Source organism: Xyrauchen texanus, chromosome 34 (genome assembly GCF_025860055.1).
Source record: "Xyrauchen texanus isolate HMW12.3.18 chromosome 34, RBS_HiC_50CHRs, whole genome shotgun sequence".
In the NCBI taxonomy this organism is placed as follows: Eukaryota; Metazoa; Chordata; class Actinopteri; order Cypriniformes; family Catostomidae; genus Xyrauchen; species Xyrauchen texanus.
The window spans coordinates 25,196,622-25,214,525 of NC_068309.1; the positions used below are offsets into that span (position 1 = coordinate 25,196,622).

The 17,904-nt window shown below is 39.2% G+C and overlaps 1 protein-coding gene across 1 annotated transcript in view; it reads left to right on the plus strand.

The window, feature by feature from the left end:
* LOC127628053 (teneurin-2-like) overlaps window positions 1-17,904 on the plus strand; it is a 390,490-nt gene that overhangs the window by 344,851 nt on the left and 27,735 nt on the right. Inside the window, exons 11-17 of the mRNA XM_052104713.1 lie at window positions 2,539-2,640; window positions 4,551-4,745; window positions 5,348-5,548; window positions 5,874-6,059; window positions 10,073-10,219; window positions 13,534-13,744; window positions 13,913-14,032. Coding sequence (XP_051960673.1) covers window positions 2,539-2,640; window positions 4,551-4,745; window positions 5,348-5,548; window positions 5,874-6,059; window positions 10,073-10,219; window positions 13,534-13,744; window positions 13,913-14,032 — 1,162 coding nt within the window. The remainder of the gene's footprint in view (window positions 1-2,538; window positions 2,641-4,550; window positions 4,746-5,347; window positions 5,549-5,873; window positions 6,060-10,072; window positions 10,220-13,533; window positions 13,745-13,912; window positions 14,033-17,904) is intronic.

A 17,904-nucleotide genomic window follows, 5' to 3' on the forward strand; every position in this document is an offset into this window, starting at 1 on the left:
TAAAATTGATTTATAAAATGTTTATAAATGTCTTAGTCTTTCAGTCTATTACAGGCACAGACATAAAGGTAAAAAGAATCCAAAATGAATAAAATCCCAGATGCAGTTTATTGTGCGACTAAATTTCCAATAATAACCAGGGGTGAAAATGAAGATTTGGTGCATTACCAACCATAAACAAGACCATTTTTTAAAACAAAAGCCCAAAATACACTGGGGACATAATTTTTGAAATAATGTAGTCTTGGCTCCATTACCATGCACTATATGTAAATATTTACCAAATTAAGGTTTTTATAGCTGATAAATCACCAGATAAAGGATTTAGTATATTGATATTTCACCTGATGAGGTTAAATAAGGAATAAGGTTTGTTATTATTCACAATATAGTAATTTATCAATGTAAATCCATATGTTTCCCCCATCAATAAAAATAAATAGAAAATATCATCATATACATTTGCTGTTAACCGATAGTTCCAAAAAGCAACTATCAGCAGAGATTAATCGGTAAAACCAATATATCGGTCTATCCCTAGTTTACAAAATTAACTCGTCATGGCAATGCCGTATAGTTTAACCCCAAACCTATGCCATTGGCTGAGCTAATGCTGCAGTGTCGAGCTGTTTGGGAAGCTCAAACAAACAGGGCACTGTTTTGACCACAGAGGCACAAGTCAGACACAATTCTGTCACACTGTGTATGATATAATGTATCCTAATGAAGTTTATTTTTCATTTCATTTCATTGGCACATTTTTTAAGCGTAAATCTAAATAAATATTGTGAGATTCATGCTTTAAATAAGAAAAATAAAACTAACTTTTCCATTTTGGTAAGAAAAAGATATTCTCTGAAAACAAGTCTTATTATCTTACACAATTTTGCTTATACAATTTACAGTGCATTCAGAAAGTATTCAGACCCCATTACTTTATTTATTTATTTATTTTCACATCAATCTGCACTCTTTATTTATCCCTAGTTGTGATTTATCCATAGTTGTGTATTATCCCCATAACGACAAAGCAAAAACCAGATTTTTGATTACTTTGCAAATTTATTAAAAAGAAAAAACGAAAAGAAATCAGACCCTTAACTCAGTACTTAGTTGAAGCACCTTTTACAGCAATTACAGCCTCAAGTCTTTTTTGGGTATGATGCGACAATCTTTGCACACTTAGATTTGGGGATTTTCTGCCGTTCTTCTCTGCAGATCCTCTCAAGCTCTGCCAGGTTGGATGAAGACCAACGGTGGACAGACTTTTTCAGGTTTCTCCAGAGATGTTCGATTGGGTTCAAGTCTCTGAGATCTGCAGGCAGTTTCTTTGACCTCATGGCTTTTTTTGTGTGTTTTTCTTTGCTCTGATATGCATTTTCAGCTGTGAGACCTTATATAGACAGGTGTTTGCCTTTCCAAATCATGTCTATTCAGTTGAATTTGCCACTGATGGACTTTAATTAAAGTGTAGAATCATCTCAAAGATGATCCAGAGAAATGGGATGCACCTGAGCTGAATTTCAAGTGTCATAGCAAAGGGTCTGAATACTTATGTCAATGTGATATAAAATATATATATAGCCCATCTGATATATATTTGCAAAGTTATCAAAAATCTGTTTTTTGTTTGTCATTATGGGGTATAGAGTGTAGATTGATGTGAAAAAAAAAATAATCTAAAGCATTTTAGCAAAAGACTGCAACATAACAAAATGCCAAAAAAAATGAAGGGATCTGAATACTTTCTAAATGCACTGTATGTAGTTTTTGGACATTTAGACTTTGATCTGAAAACAAGACAAAAAATACTGGTTCTTGCAGTGCAGAACTGAGATTGTGAGCTATTTAAATCGTTTGTTGTAGTTTTACAAAAATAAAAGGAAAATGTCAGGCATAGAAATAGAATTTCTCATAAGACAGCAAGCATACAGTGATAAATTTGTTTTCATTTTGAATAAAAGTAAATCTGTGTGAGTGACAGTCGTCCTTACATCTTTTGCACTTTAAGCAACATAGAGACCAAGTGCAAAACTGTAAATGGGAAAAGGGCTGCTTAGTTATGTAGTTTCTGCTTAACTATTCAGTTTGAGGAAAAACACACACACACATATTCTGCTCTGGAGGCCTCTAAATCATTGAAGATCTGGAGATCAAATAATCACATGTGAATGCCCACGCATTTCTTCTAGCTACCATTCAATTGATGGCCAGAGTTGATTTGAATAGCATACATAATTTATTGTGGCTTTTATCACGATCATAATGTTATATTTCCCATAAGGCTTTGGTGAAATATGTCTCAGTAATTTTCACATTGCCTCTGAACAGAAAATAACGTTGGCTGAAAGTTCATATTGCACCATGCTGTGAAAAAGATTATCTCACAAAGCTCATGACAGTTCATAACATAATGATTTTGCTTCTCTCAGATGACGGCGTTTAAAAAGTCTTCAGGATTTTACGTTCCACTGTCCCCCATTAATAACTGAGGGTTGTAAAATTTGCTTGTCTTTCTTTCCTCATGTCTCATCTCAGACTCAGTGGAAGAGTGCCCCGAGAATTGCCATGGCAACGGAGAGTGCATGTCAGGAACGTGTCATTGCTTCCCAGGGTTCCATGGCATGGACTGCTCTAAAGGTACCATTTGCTGTCACACTACGTCTTACATGTTTTTCATTGTAACGTTTTTGAAAAAATTGTTTTTTGTGATGACATATATTCAAAAACATTTCTGGCACTCTGTAGATTCTTAAAAATATATTTCACAAATGGTCAGAAATGTTCATCAGATTATGACTATTAAAATAACGTATTATAATAACATTTCAGTCTAGAGAGGTTTTTAGATCAGGAAATTAACTTTAGCATTATGGACGTGACAAAATGGATATGAGTTTTTGGGAGACCACACACTTTGAAAAACTCTGTTTTAAAATGCCCAATCCAGAAATAATAATAGCCACAGAATGGAGAAGTTGGCACTCCTAAAAATATATATTAGGCCATTAATTTTTATTTTTCGTAATTTAATTAAATGTGGCTCTTATACATTTTAAAAGAAATACTGTTATGACAAAGTTGGTGTATATGTTTCTCAGAGATTTCTATGTCTTTTTAAAAAAATATTATTGTTAATATAAAGTGAAAGTAAAAGAGACCTTTGATTTCCCCTTTGCATCCATAAAATATGGCTGTTGTTTTAGAAGTGGTTCAAACACTGGTGGTAAACAATAACATTTCCTAAAAATATCCATTATAGCACTACAATACAGTAAAATATAGACATAAAGATACAATTTAAAAAGAGTTTTGATCCTTTGCATAAAACATAAGCATTCCTGTGGAATTGCCTACCTACTAATCTCAAAGAGACTGTACTAAACTTTTAATTTCAGCTAATATTGATGCATGGTTGCTTGGGTATTACTATATAAAATCTTGTGTTCAGTTATTGATGCTTGAAACATTCATCAGAATCTTTCTCGGAATTCAGCATTTGACATCAAATCATCTGTTATAATAGTCACTATAAAGGCTCCAACCATTTGTCCTAATGGCTCTATGCTGTCATATCTTTCTGAGATCCAGACGAATGAATTACAACATTACTATTAATTCTAAATTAATGTTATGCCCAAATGTCTGATGCATTTGTTGGTTTTACTGTGCAGACAAATATTTTTGAGTGATGGTGTGCTCTCAGTGGAGGCTTCTCACAGAGATGTGTGTGTGAGACCACCTGAGGCTATAAATAGCTAATTTATTACAGTTGAATGCTGTCTCCACTGAGTAGTAGAGATTGCTGTTGATAATGCCTCTGAATCTCTTTGACTTGATCATACATGATATAGTCGATCTTAGCACCATATGCAGGAGAGATTGCACAGCGTTTGTACCGCCTTTGAGGGTGAATAGTGAACATTGTGAGAAAAAAGTGAGGGAAATATGTTTGCCGTGATTACTTTCTCCCTTCCCTACATTCAATCTAGGCCATTTCCCAACGAAACTGCAATGTTGTTTGTTCGTCTCTGCTCAGTTTCAGTTGGAGATGTACGTAGCTATATATTTTCAAAATCGACAAGTCAGGGGGTTGCTAGGGCATTACTATATAAACTCTTGTGTTCAGTGTGAAAAACAAGACTATTTCAATGTTCAAGTTTATAATCAAGATATTATCAAGTGTGCTGTAAACCTACTGTACTCTACAAAAAAGAAATCCCACAAAACCGAAGGGTCTAACAGCTAAAGCATAGAGCACTAATTAAAATGTCGCTTCTTAAAATATAAAAACTAAATAAGTATATATATTTAATAAGAAATAACTAGTCAACCCTTGACATACACTTACAGGTGTTTTCATACAAATCAGTGAATTTGGATTAACTTTATCCCTCATTTTTCTCTTATCTTATCTAACATTTCATTCTGAACTCCTTTTAATGAAGCTGGTTTTCACTAATTCCTGTCGAACATCCTCCTCTTCTGTCCTTCCCTCTCACCTTCATCTGTTTTTCCTGCCTGCATCCTTTCATTCACCTCTATTGCAGTGGCGTGCCCTGTGCTGTGCAGCGGGAACGGACAGTACAGCAAGGGTTTGTGCATATGCTACAGTGGCTGGAAGGGACTGGAGTGTGACGTGCCACAGGGCCAGTGCATCGACCCCAGTTGTGGCAGTCATGGGACCTGCACTCAAGGCAACTGCATCTGCGAAGCAGGTTACCGTGGGAAGTCCTGTGAGGAAGGTAAGAAGCGTGTCGACTGTTCAAAGAGAGTTTGACTCAAGATCACAGGTTCACAAATGCATAAAATTCAAAGGAATGGGGAGAGAATGAGAAAGATATATCACTGTACCGATATAGTGATAGAGCAATATAGACCAATTAATTGACCAATATTGAACACTGTATATATATATATCGAACATTGGCCACCCTATACTGTATATATTGGCACTGGTACCGGATGTTTTTCAAAACTCAAAGCACACTCAGGGAAGTTGTAGGTTACAGCACTCAAGAGAAAAACCTCTTCCACTGTGAATCTCGGATTTCAAATATCTGCACTGCATCAAGTTCTGGTTATAAATGTGTGCTGGTACATATATTATAATCTTTATTAAAGTGATGAAATTCAATTTATTGATTGGGGTTTTAAGAAATTGGGGAGAAAAGGAGTCTCTGAGCACATGATCATACAAGCAGTAGCTGCTTACTGAAAGTGGAGAGATCCCAGAGGTGAGTTTGGAAGAAAGAGTTGAAAGATGAGGAGAAGAAATGGAAAAATAGAAAATAGATTTGAGTAGAATGAGTGAAACTCAGTTTACACTCTCTCTTTATTTCTCCAGTGGATTGTCTTGACCCCAACTGCTCTGGGCATGGCAGTTGTGTGTCCGGGCAGTGTCACTGTAAGCTGGGTTGGTCCGGGCCTCTATGTGATGTGTCCAGAGCCCAGTGCCCGGATCAGTGCAATGGCCACGGGTCCTACAGCCCTGACACAGGCCTCTGCAGCTGTGACCCCAACTGGATTGGCCTCGACTGCTCTACGGGTGTGTTGCTATCATTTTCTGCCTTTCCTTCCAACTTACTCTCTTCTCAAGCTGTGCTGTGATATGTCAAAATCATTTCCATTCATTCTATCCATCCATTTATCATGCTGTCTTTTTCCCATTATCACCTTGCCAAAGTATTTGCCGCTTTAGTGGCTGCAGACCACTAAAACAATGCAAAGTAAAATAATAAACAATAATTGTGTAAAATAAAATAAAAGAGCAAAGTAAATAAATTAATGAAGTGACGTACAATAATATTCTAAAGTGATATTGTAAGTTTATTGAAACACGGTTTCTTAAACCTCCCTTTTTCTCTTTCCAGAGGTGTGTTTGGCAGATTGTGGGAGCCATGGCTTGTGTGTAGGGGGTGTTTGCCACTGTGAGGAGGGCTGGAAAGGTGCAAGCTGTGACCAGAGACTGTGTAACCCACAGTGTGTGAAACACGGGACCTGCAGGGACGGCAAGTGCCAGTGTGAGCAGGGCTGGAATGGAGAACATTGCACTATCGGTAAATACGCACACAAATGCACACACACACATACACACTCTTAAAATTACAAGCACCTAACATGAAAATCCTGTCATTATATACTTACCCTTGTGCTGTTTCAAACCCATATGAAATAATTTTTTCTGTGGAACAAAAAAATTAGTTTTATTTATTTTTTTAAATACTTCTCACACTGTTCTTTTCCATACAATGAAAGTATTAGGTGATGGGGAAGCTCTGAAAATGATTAGAAAAGCACCATAAATATTATGCATTCATGGAGATGGAAATTGTGTTGCTAACTAAAAATATGTCTTCTGTCATAGCTCTAAAATCCCATTTGTGTTTGCATAAATATGGCACATCAGGAGACCAGATTGACACCAATCACTGTTGGTTCTCATATTCTCATAACTGGTAATGATTCGCCATATATAAATGTCCATGAGCACAGGAGATTTGAGAGCTACAGTGGAGTGGAAAATTTTCAGTGAATAACAACTTAAAGTTTGGTCCATTCCTCACACAAAACTTACGGTGCATGTATGGTGCTTTTCTTTCTTTTTGTAGCTTAACAGTCCCTGATATTTTTTCTCCTCGGTTACATGGTTCTTTTTAAGTCACAGTGATTTTCAAAGACTTTTTTTGTTGGTAGGTCTAGTGTGATTTGCTCTTGTTTGCATCATTGCATATAAATAAACATATTTGTGCATGTGTGTGTTTGTGTGGTGTCATTCTTTTATAATTGCATTCTGAATAAAGGACATATGGTCCTCACCCTGTGATTCCAGCTATAAGAATACAAAGTGACTTTTAAGCTCTGGAGTCATGCTTTAGGAAGAATATTAATGGATGCTGCTCTGGTTGTGTGTGTGTGTGTGTGCGTGAGTGTGCCAGTATGCATGTTTGTTGCCAACTTAGCTACTTTGTCGCAAGATTTAGGGACTTTTTGGCCCCCATAGCGAGTAAAAGAGCCATCTAGCGACTAGCAACAATATTAGCGACATTCTTCCACATCTGGTGACACATAAAAACATAGATCATAGTGAATGTTGTCTAATTTCTTTGGTGTTCTAGCACCCCCCTTGTTTCAAGTAACATGACTGACCTGCATGCCATCAGGAGTTAGATTTATGTGCAGACAAATTTTTTTATAAATCGAATGACTGGCGAGCTTTGTTGCGACAATTCATGAGCATGCTCTGCGCTTAGAAAGGAAAAGTCAGCCTACCCCGTTAGAAGAACTTTGAAAAATTATCTAGCTGGGCAAGAGAGAGACAATGGATTGATATGGACCCCTGATAATCTATAGTAAACTGTAGAGATAAGTGATATGAACAAATGAGGTGTTACTGTCAAAAAGTAATTGTTACACAGTAACACTGCCACAAGTAATACACACTGATGGTTCAGCATCACACAACAAATATGTAAAAAAAAAAAAAGAATAGATATATTACATATTATCTCCAAAACAGCTCCATGTGAGGCATTATAAGGCATATAGATGTTTAAAAGTAAATAAGAATAAAACCTCCCCAACACTACATCCCTGGTTGTTATTGCCAGGATAATTTTGGACTTTGTCATTGTTCAATAATGCAGTTTAATTACAAAACAAAATAAATACAAATAAATCCCCCACTGTCTGATTGTTTGACACATTTTAGTAGTGATAGCTAAATGGTTAGTAGTTAAATACTAATTGTTAAATCATTATTTCGATAATAAAAAAAAAGGTATGGTTCTACACCTTTAAAGAATTGCCGTAGCTCTTTACACCAATTCATTTACATATGTAAATTTGACGTCTTACGTAATAAATTACATCATCACGTGATTTAGCTACTTTTAGCAACATTTACGTGAGCCTTTGGTGACTTCCCATGAGAAATAGTTGGAAAAACTTTGGTGTTTTACTGCTAATGAGCACAGTTCCCCGTCTGTTGCTCACTTCGACGTTGTGTCGAAGAAGCGACACTAGGGGTCTCTCTTGAGAGCCTTTTGAATCTCTGATCTATGAGAAAAGGCCAGTGAGAAATTGGCAGACAGAATTTGCAGGCCAGTGAGAAATTGGCAGACAGAATGTCCCGCCCCCTGGCATACGGGTATAAAGGGAGGGAAATGCGTCTGTTTCATTCAGAAATTTTCACACACTGTTCCTCCCTTCTCTGCAAGGCAGTGCAGTTCTGCCCCTGGGCGCTTGGACAGCCCAGTAAAAGTGTTATTTCTCTAAAAGATCATTAAACACAGCTGGCCCAACTCTCAGCACAGCGTCGAGCATCCCGCAGGAGGTGCACGCCCCCCGTCTCACAAACCCCTTCCAGCCCCTTCGTTGCTGCGTCCGGTACGTGCTTTGCGTATCTACTTGGACTGCAAGTATAGCTTTAGATGTTCTGAGCAGCTCTTTGTCTGCTTTGGTGGACAGCGGAAAGGGAACGCTGTCTCCAAATAGAGGCTTTCCCACTGGGTAGTGGACGCCATTACGTTGGCCTATTGCACCCAAGCCATGCCCCCCCCTTGCGGGTCCGAGCACACTCAACAAGAAGTGTTGCGTCCTCTTGGGCACTGGCCAGGGGCACCTCCCTAGCAGACATATGCAGAGCAGCGGGTTAGGCAACACCCAATACTTTTGCAAGATTTACAATCTCAGGGTTGAGACAGTTTCGTCCCGTGTTTTCTCAGGTCCGAACCGGTAGAACTCAGTACACGCTGACAAACTGACCATGTGGACTGCTTGCACATAGCGCCCTTTTCCTCCGCTGAGGTAATACAGTGCGCTTTTACCCCAGGAGATCCCATGAACTCGGCTCCCTGGATGACTCCTCGCTAGCCCTCTGGTCCGCGAATTCAGCGGAGGAATTCGCCAACCAAGACCAATGCGTATACTCAATTTACCCTGTACTGAAATAGGTGCGCCACAGGACGGGCTCCCACATGGACTTTTCCCGCTGTGTGTATTTTCCGCGGTACGGTCCCCTTGCGAGCGGATCCGCATCTCCTTTGGGCAGTCCTCACGGACCCCCGGTCGCTGTGTTTGTAGCAACTCCTCCCTCCCAATGAGGTAGGATCTACCACTGCGCCATTCTCCACATGTGACCTAAAAGCCCATGTGATGTATTTTACCACTCTTTACCTCCCCCAGTCTGGGCAGGTTTGGTCTTCGCAGGGTCTTTCCCCCCTGAAAGAATAGGAAAACTGGGAAAGTTTTCCCCGATGCGTATGATAGCGTTCAGATGGCCCCAGCCGCTTTAACTCTATGCGAGAAACATAGAGAGAGAAAAGGCGCAGCTGGCATGGCCTGCTCCCATGCTTGGCACGTTGTCTTGTTCCTCCTTGTCTGGGGGGTAAAGAACCAGAAGGCTTTGACGATTTTATGGGGCGTTGGGGAAGGGTACGTGCAGCCTGGCACAGCTGGTTGCTTTGGCACGTAAAATACCTGCCCGCTCCTGTGTCAGCAGTACACGTACACGGCTCAGCGCATGGCGTGATTGAAATTGTACCCCTAGTGTTGCTTCTTCGACACAACATCGAAGTGAGCGACAGACGAGGAACGTCTAGGTTATGGATGTAACCTCCATTCCCTGATGGAGGGAACGAGACGTTGTGTCCTCTTGGCCACGTCGCTGAACCGAGCCACTGTTGTGGCCGAAACTCATTGTCGGCTCCTCAGAAAAATCCTGAATGAAACAGATGCATTACCTTCCCTTTATACCCGTATGTCCGGGGGCGGGACATGCAAATTCTGTCGGCCAATTTCTCATTTGCCTTTTCTCATAGATCAGAGATGCAAAAGGCTCTCAAGAGAGACCTCTAGTGTTGCTTCTTCGACACAACGTCTCGTTCCCTCCATCAGGGAACGGAGGCTACATCCATAACCTAGACGTTCTCCCCCTCAGCCACCATTTTCATTTCTTTATTTTCAATGTGAAACTTCACTGTCAAAAGTGAACCAAATATGTGCCCAAAGGTCTATGATAATTCAGATAATCACATGACTGATTGACCTCTGACTCCCTGTTCTCTCTCAGATGGGTGTCCAGTGCTGTGCAATGGGAACGGGCAGTGTATCATGGGTCAGAACAGCTGGCACTGTGAATGTCACACTGGCTGGAGAGGCCCAGGCTGCAGTGTTGCCATGGAGACCTCCTGCAGCGATAACAAGGACAATGAAGGAGGTATGAAGGGATAAATCATAAATTGTATCCACATTTGGTCTCAAATATATTTCACTTCAAGATTTAACATCCACAGCAGAACTTTGAATATCCATAATTCGCTGTTATACATATCCGCACCTTGCATGTTTGCTTATGGAATATTTTGGCTAATTTGTTTGTTTTCATGTAGAAGAAGAATGTAGTACTCTCAGCTCTGTTTAAACTATTTTACCATTTTGCAGATTTCCACAAATCAGGGTGCTATTGTAACAATGACGATTTCTGAATTACTTGTTTTTGCATAGCTTTGTGTTATGAATGTGTGTTTACAGAGTATATTTTACTGTTTCAAAAGATATGCGTAATGTTATGTAGTATGAACCCTTTTAAGTTTTTCTGGAGATAACACATTCTCTCCTAGAATGTTTAAAAGGGCTTTCTCAGATTCGCTGCCTGTCCTCTTTCTGTCCTAAGAAACTTTTTAAAGAAATCTGAAATTTCTCTGAATACACTCTGTAATACAATTTTTGTTCCTGGTAGTAAGTGTTCTTTCCTAATTGCTTATGCCTCAGAAGTATAGAAAATGGCTATTATTCCCCACAAACTTTGCTTTTGTGACCAGGACAGTGATATTTTAAAATTGACCTATTTCCAATGAGAGAACTGGCGAATGTGTGTCTTTTTGTTCACATAAAGTCAGAAAAAACAACATATGAATCCAAATGAACATGTATTTATTCTAAAGTAATACAAAAATGACTACAAAAGATTTAGAAGTGAGTAGTTTTCCGATATTTATGATTATACTGTAAAACACTTTCATGAATCAGCCCCCAAATGTAGTCTCCCATGTTCTCGTTATACTGTCCTTGGTAGTGGCTTTCAAAGTCCAGTATATCCTGATGGAAGGACTCACCTTGCTCCTCCGAGTACGCTCCCATGTTTTCCTTGAATTTATTAAGATGAGCATCAAGGATATGGACTTTGAGGGACATCCTACTGCCCATTTTGCCATAGTTCTTCACCAGAGTCTCAACTAGCTCCACATAGTTTTTGGCCTTGTGATTGCCCAGGAAGCCCCGAACCACTGCGACAAAGCTGTTCCAAGCCACTTTCTCATTACTAGTGAGCTTCTTGGGGAATTCATTGCACTCTAGGATCTTCTTTATCTATGGTCTGATGAAGACACCGGCTTTGACCTTTGCCTCAGACAGCTTAGGGAAGAAGTCTTGAAGGTACTTGAAGGCTGCTGACTCCTTATCTAAAGCTCTGGCAAATTGTTTCATAATGCCCAATTTGATGTGCAGTGGTGGCATCAGTATTTTCCGGGGTCCACCAGTGGCTCCCACTTGAAGTCGTTCCTCCCCAGAGAGAACTTGGTCCACTGTGGCCAGTCCCAACTGTCATTCATTCTGGTTACAGACGATTCCATATGCCTTGAACAGACTGGTCACATTGTGACAGAAGCAGAGCCCATCTTGACGGGTGAAGAAGCCGGAAAAAATGTGGTGATGCTTCCTCTGATCTGCGACTTGCACACTTTCATCCAAGTTCCACTGCTTGACCCTAGACGTCAAAAGCTTGGCATTGGACTTGGTGAGATCAAGATCTCCAATCAAGATATTGAGGTCTTTTTGGTTGGGGTAATATGGGTTTCTCTTCTCAGCCCTCAAAGTTCATATCCTTGATGCTCATCTTGATAAATTCAAGGAGAACATGGGAGCATACCCAGAGGAACAAGGCGAGCACTTCCATTAGGATAAACTGGACTTTGAACACCGCTACCAAGGACAGTATAACGAGAACATGATGGGATACTACATTTGGGGGCTGATTCGTGAAAGGGATTTACAGTATAATTGTAAATCTCGAAAAACAATACTCACTTCTAAATCTTTTGTAGTCATTTTTGTACATAAATACAAATACATATACATGTTCATTTGGATTCATATGATTTTATATGAACGAAAAGACAAAAATTCCCATGTTTTCTCACTGTATATAGGTACATTTCATAATATCACTGTCCTTGTCACAAAAGCAAACTTTGTGGGGAATAATAACTATTTTCTATACTTTTGAGGCATCAGCAATTAGAAATAGCACATAATACCCAGGAACCAAAAAAATAAATGTGTAACACAGTGATATCATTCCTCAGTAGCATCCATTACACTTACTTTATCCATCTCCTTACTCATTCACTGTCATTCTCTAATGAAATTTATGCCTTGCTATCCTCTCCCCACTCCAAAAGTGAAAAAAATTACTGTATATGATTTGTGGATGTATATATAAAAAAAGACTCCTCTCCATCTCCATATATGATTTGTGGATATATATTTAAAAAAGACTCCTCTCCATCTCCATATTGCTCTGTGGCAATTGAAGAGAAGATCTCAGGCCAGAGCAAATTTTGCCATTTGCATGAATACTCTGATAAAGTACTGATAAATGAAAAATGTACTTAAGTACAGTAATAAGGTAAAAATACTTTGTAACTATCCACCATTGTATATTAAGGATAATTACCCTAATATATTGGGAAAATCCATGCATCCATTTGTGTACTCTTGCCATCACTGGTTAATTTGACCTCAATCCTTTCAAGAGCCAAACTGGGACAGCACAGATAAAGAACACTGTCCTCCATGGATGTACATATTCCTGCTTTCTTTCTTCTCTCCTTTTTGTTTACGCATTTTTTGGAGGTTATTTCACAGAGGACTCAGAGATCAAAGAGAACAAGTCAAAACAACATAAAGAAAAAGTCTTTGGCAGACACTTGTGTGTTTGTTCCGAATCAAGAACCATGCATTTTGGGAGAAGTGTCGAATGGGTGCGTGTGTGTGTTGTGCACTAAGTGAGATGTAGGAAATAAAAGATGGAAAGAAAGCGAGAAAGCTGAAACAAGAGAGGAAGCACTCAGGGGCATGAGCGGTGCCCTCCATGACTTTGATGTGAGATCTCTAAAAGTGAAACTGAGAGCGGGAGATAAACTAGAGCATTGTTCAATTCAAGGATCTGCTTCACTTCTATCAGCTGAGCTCATTACGGCATTGGCATAAATAAATAGTTTTGTTCATTTTCATTTTCGTAATGATATGAAGTTCTGCTTTTGAGCTTATTATGGTTTTTAATTCATATTATTTGGCTCTCTGTCTTGACATCAAAGCAGCACATGGGTTAGAACTGAGAAGATTTCGAAAGTGTCCTTAAACCATCTACCGATCAACAACTGCAAAACTGTGTGGTGGTGGGGGGTGTATGTCACACTCCTAATGCATGCCACATGCTAATTCTCATGCCATAACATCTGTTCCACTTAGATGGTCTGGTGGACTGCATGGATCCGGACTGCTGCACGCAGAGCTCTTGTCTGACCAATTCTCTTTGCCGTGGATCACGTGACCCGCTCCAGGTAATTCAGCAGAGCCAATCAGAGGTCCAGAAGGTGCCCTCCTTCTATGACCGAATCAAGATGCTTGTGGGTAAAGACAGCACTCACCGCATCCCAGGAATCAACCCTTTTAATGCCAGGTAACTGCCCAGTTCTGATATGTAAAAATGCATGACATGATCCATTATCAGAATTTGTGTTTGTAGATGGTGCTCTCATATTCCTTTTGTGTGTGTGTGTGTGTGTGTGTGTGTGTGTGTGTGTGTGTGTGTGTGTGTGTGTGTGTGTGTGTGTGTGTGTGTGTGTAGCCTGGCATCTCTGATTCGAGGACAGGTTTTGACCTCAGATGGAACTCCTCTGGTGGGTGTCAATGTTACATTTGTGAAGTTTCCTCACTACGGTTATACCATGACCCGGCAAGACGGCACGTGAGTGACGTAACTTTTTGTGTTTTTCGCAAGATGTTTAAATAATAAGAGACAATAATTTCATTATAGGTTAAAAATATTTTCTGACTATTTAAGAATTTTGACCTTTTTTGTATTTTGGAATGTTTAAGATTGCATACTTTTCAATATTTAGAATGTATAAACTCTAGTTAATATTATGTCATTTGATAATTTGTATCTGTATGAGAAATTATTATTAAGAATTTTTCTTTGCCTTTAGGCTCATATTACAATAGTCAATTCCACATATATTACATTCATGCCATTAATTTCTGAATAGTATTGAATAAGGGGACGTTCTAAACAGTATATTGAATGTACATTCTTGTTTTATTTTGAAGCTTGCATGTATTTTTTTTTACATATGGAGCGTAAAACTGTTCAGGCCGACATGGTTTTGGTGTAACATTTCGAGAAGGAGCAAATGTTTTTAAGACACTGTGTCAAGTTAAAAGAACTTGAACTTTGACAAATTCCACATGTTCTACTTGTTGAGCAGCATCTAGCTTTTTTTCCTAATAAAATTTTTATTGATTCAAATAATTGACAAAGAAAAACAAAACAAATATACATTGAATCAACATTTAGCACCCTTTACTACCTCTCCCCAATCACCCACCCCGACCCCCAAAGAACATCCCCGTGGTCACACAGAAGTACACTCTCTCACACACACACACACACACACACACACACACACACACACACACACAGACACAAAAAATAAAGAATATAATAATAATACACATCTAAAACTATGCCTCTCTCTCCACAGCTCCTCCCCGAGGGTCAAAATAATAGCCCCATTTTCCATCAAATAAATCTCAGATTTCCAGCCTTCTACACGACACCTCCTCGAAAGCAGCCACCCTCCCCATCTCTGCGCACCATTCCTGAAATAAGGGCACTCCAGCCGACTTTCATCCCCTTAAAACAATCTGTCTGCCTGTCATAACACTGGTCAGAACATAATTTTTTATTTGTTTATCTCCTATTTTGATGACCACCTCATCACCTAAAATACAGTCTGGGACAAAATTAAATTTTAATACCCAATACGTCACTTATAAAACTCTTAACCTTCCACCAACATTTTGGGATCTTAACACATCCCCAAAAACATGGGTTGTGTCTGCATCTTCTGATTGGCCTTGCCAGCAGGTGGGTGAGACTAAGACCAAGCCTACACAATCTAGAGGGGGTCCAATAGAATATATGTAAAATCTTGAGTTGCATAAGGCACCCTTACATCTCTAGATGCAGACTTAACATTTTTTAGAATCCTAGCCCACACTCCCTCCTCCAGTACCAAGTTTAAATCTTTCTCTTGATAGAAGTTAAAGCTCCATCCCCCAGAATCTGAATTATCAGAGAGTAATACATTGATGCCTTGTGACTTTTCCAAGAGCAGTAATCACCACTCCCAGAGTTCTGCCACTTTAGGGGGGTGTATGCTACTCCCAAAAATAGTACAGAGCAGATGGCACAGCTGTAAATACTTAAAGAACTGAGATCTGGGGATCACAAAATGTTGAACCAAATTTTCAAAGGATCTCAACACCCCACTCTCATATAGGTCACCGAGCTTATTAACCTCCCTCACAAAAAGGGGATTTTTTAATACATAATTTTGGGTTCAGCCATATGCTCGAGGCAACATATAAATAAATGTCCGAATTAAACACTCGGTATGGACACTTTTGACCATACCGATTGCAAATATGAGATAACGTGGTATAACTTAACTTCTCTGATTAGTTTGATAGAAAGGCTTTGCAATGGTGAAATAGGGGCAAGAAATTCAATACAAAACCAGGGAAGGGCTCTCTCAGGTGGAAGCAACCAATAAGCAAAATGTCTGAGACCGAATGCATAATAATAGAACAAAATCTTGGGTAGGCCTAGCCCAGCTTTTTCAATCAACCTATGTAACTTATTGAAATTAAATTTGGGACGCTTACCATTCTAAACGAAGGACTTTTGCTTGAACAAATTGCTTGAAATAAGAGAGGGGTACATCTATAGGGAGATACTGTAGCAGGTAGTTGAATTTTGGAATACAATTAATTTTAATAACATTAACCTTCCCAATCATAGATAAATGTAATGAAGCCCACCTGCCCACATCGCTCTAAAACCTTTTTATTAACGGGTCAACTAAATCACACAAATTTGCTGGGAATAAAATTCCCAAATACTTAATACCCTGTTTGGGCCATTGGAAGACGCCTGGCTGAAAAGCCATCACTGGGCAATACGCTGTCAGTGCCAAAGCTTCGGATTTAGACCAACTGGCTCTGTATCCTAAGAACTTAGAAAAGGAATTCAGAATTTTGTGGAGGCAAGGCATAGATCTAGTGGGGAGACAAATAATAAAATATCATCTGCGTAGAGCAAAAGCTTATGCGCCATACCTCCTGCCACCATCCCTGGAAAATCATCTTCCTTTCTTATCGCGGCAGCTAATGGTACCAGGGCAAGACAGAACAATAATGGGGAAAGAGAGCAACCCTGCCGGGTGCCTCTATCCAGAGTAAAATAATCTGAAATTAATCAATTTGTTTGTACCGCTGCTACCGGGTGTCTATAAAGTAACTTAAATTACTTTCCATCCAATAAAAGTATTCCCAAACCCATATATTTCCAAAATCTTACAAAGATAATCCCATTCTACCATATCAGATGCTTTTTGACAATAATTTTACGTCTAGCTGAATCAGGGAAAATGGACGGTAACTCTTACACTCGCTTGGATCTTTGTCCTTTTTAAGAATCAGACTGATTCGGGCTTGTGTCATAGTTGGCGGAAGCTTTCCATTCTTTAATGATTCTGCATAAACTTCTAACAAATGTGGAGCCAATTCTGTAGCTTAAGACCTAAAAAATTCAACTGCAAAGCCGTTTGGCCCTAGAGCCTTGCCTGTAGTTGTACACCAGGCCTCGCAAAGCTCTTCCAAGGTTATATCAGAATCAAGATTTTTTTTTTGCTCAGCCATCAGTTTAGGGAGTTCTAATGGTTCCACAAAGTTTCTAATATCTTCATCAGTAGACGAAGATGTGGAACTATAGAGATCATGATAGAATTCTTTAAAAGCATTAGTAATATTAATGACCGAGGTAAATATTTTACCACCAGCTGATTTCACTGAGGGAATGGTAGAAAAAGATTCTCTCTGCTTTATATATATTTAGCCAAATGCTTCTCTGCTTTGTCCCCCGAATATTCAAAGTATGCCCCAAATTGCCAAAACTCCACCTTCTGCGACAAAATAGTATTACATCTGTATTTCAATCGGGTCAATTCTCTGAGGCCATCAGACAACATTCAGCGCTTAAGCTCTGCCTCTAATATTTTATTCCAACTCTACGAGTTCTCATGTTTTGGAGTTTTTGGCATACTGTATTATCCGACCCCTAAGAATCTTCTTAAGTACCTCCCAAGCCATGCCCGCAGAGGACACTGAGGACCAGTTGGTCTCCGTATAAACATTGATTTCAGCATTTAACATTTGTTGGAATTCAGGATTTTGCAAAAGGGATTAATTAAAGCGCCAACTATATGATTTATTTTTCTCTGTGTGTGGCAACATCTCTAAACTCACCAGGGCATGACCTCAGACTAAGATGTTTCCAATTGAGCATTCAACAGATGAAATGTTGTTATATATTTAAAAAAAATATTGTAGAATAAAGCTTATGGATTGATGAAAAGAATGTATAGTCCCTACCAGATCTAGTTCAAAAGTCTCCAAATATCTGTAAGACCAAGATTTTTACACATCCTGTGAAGCGTTCATTTTGTTCTAGGGGGCTTACACACTTTTGCTTCACTATGATCAAGGATTGAGTTC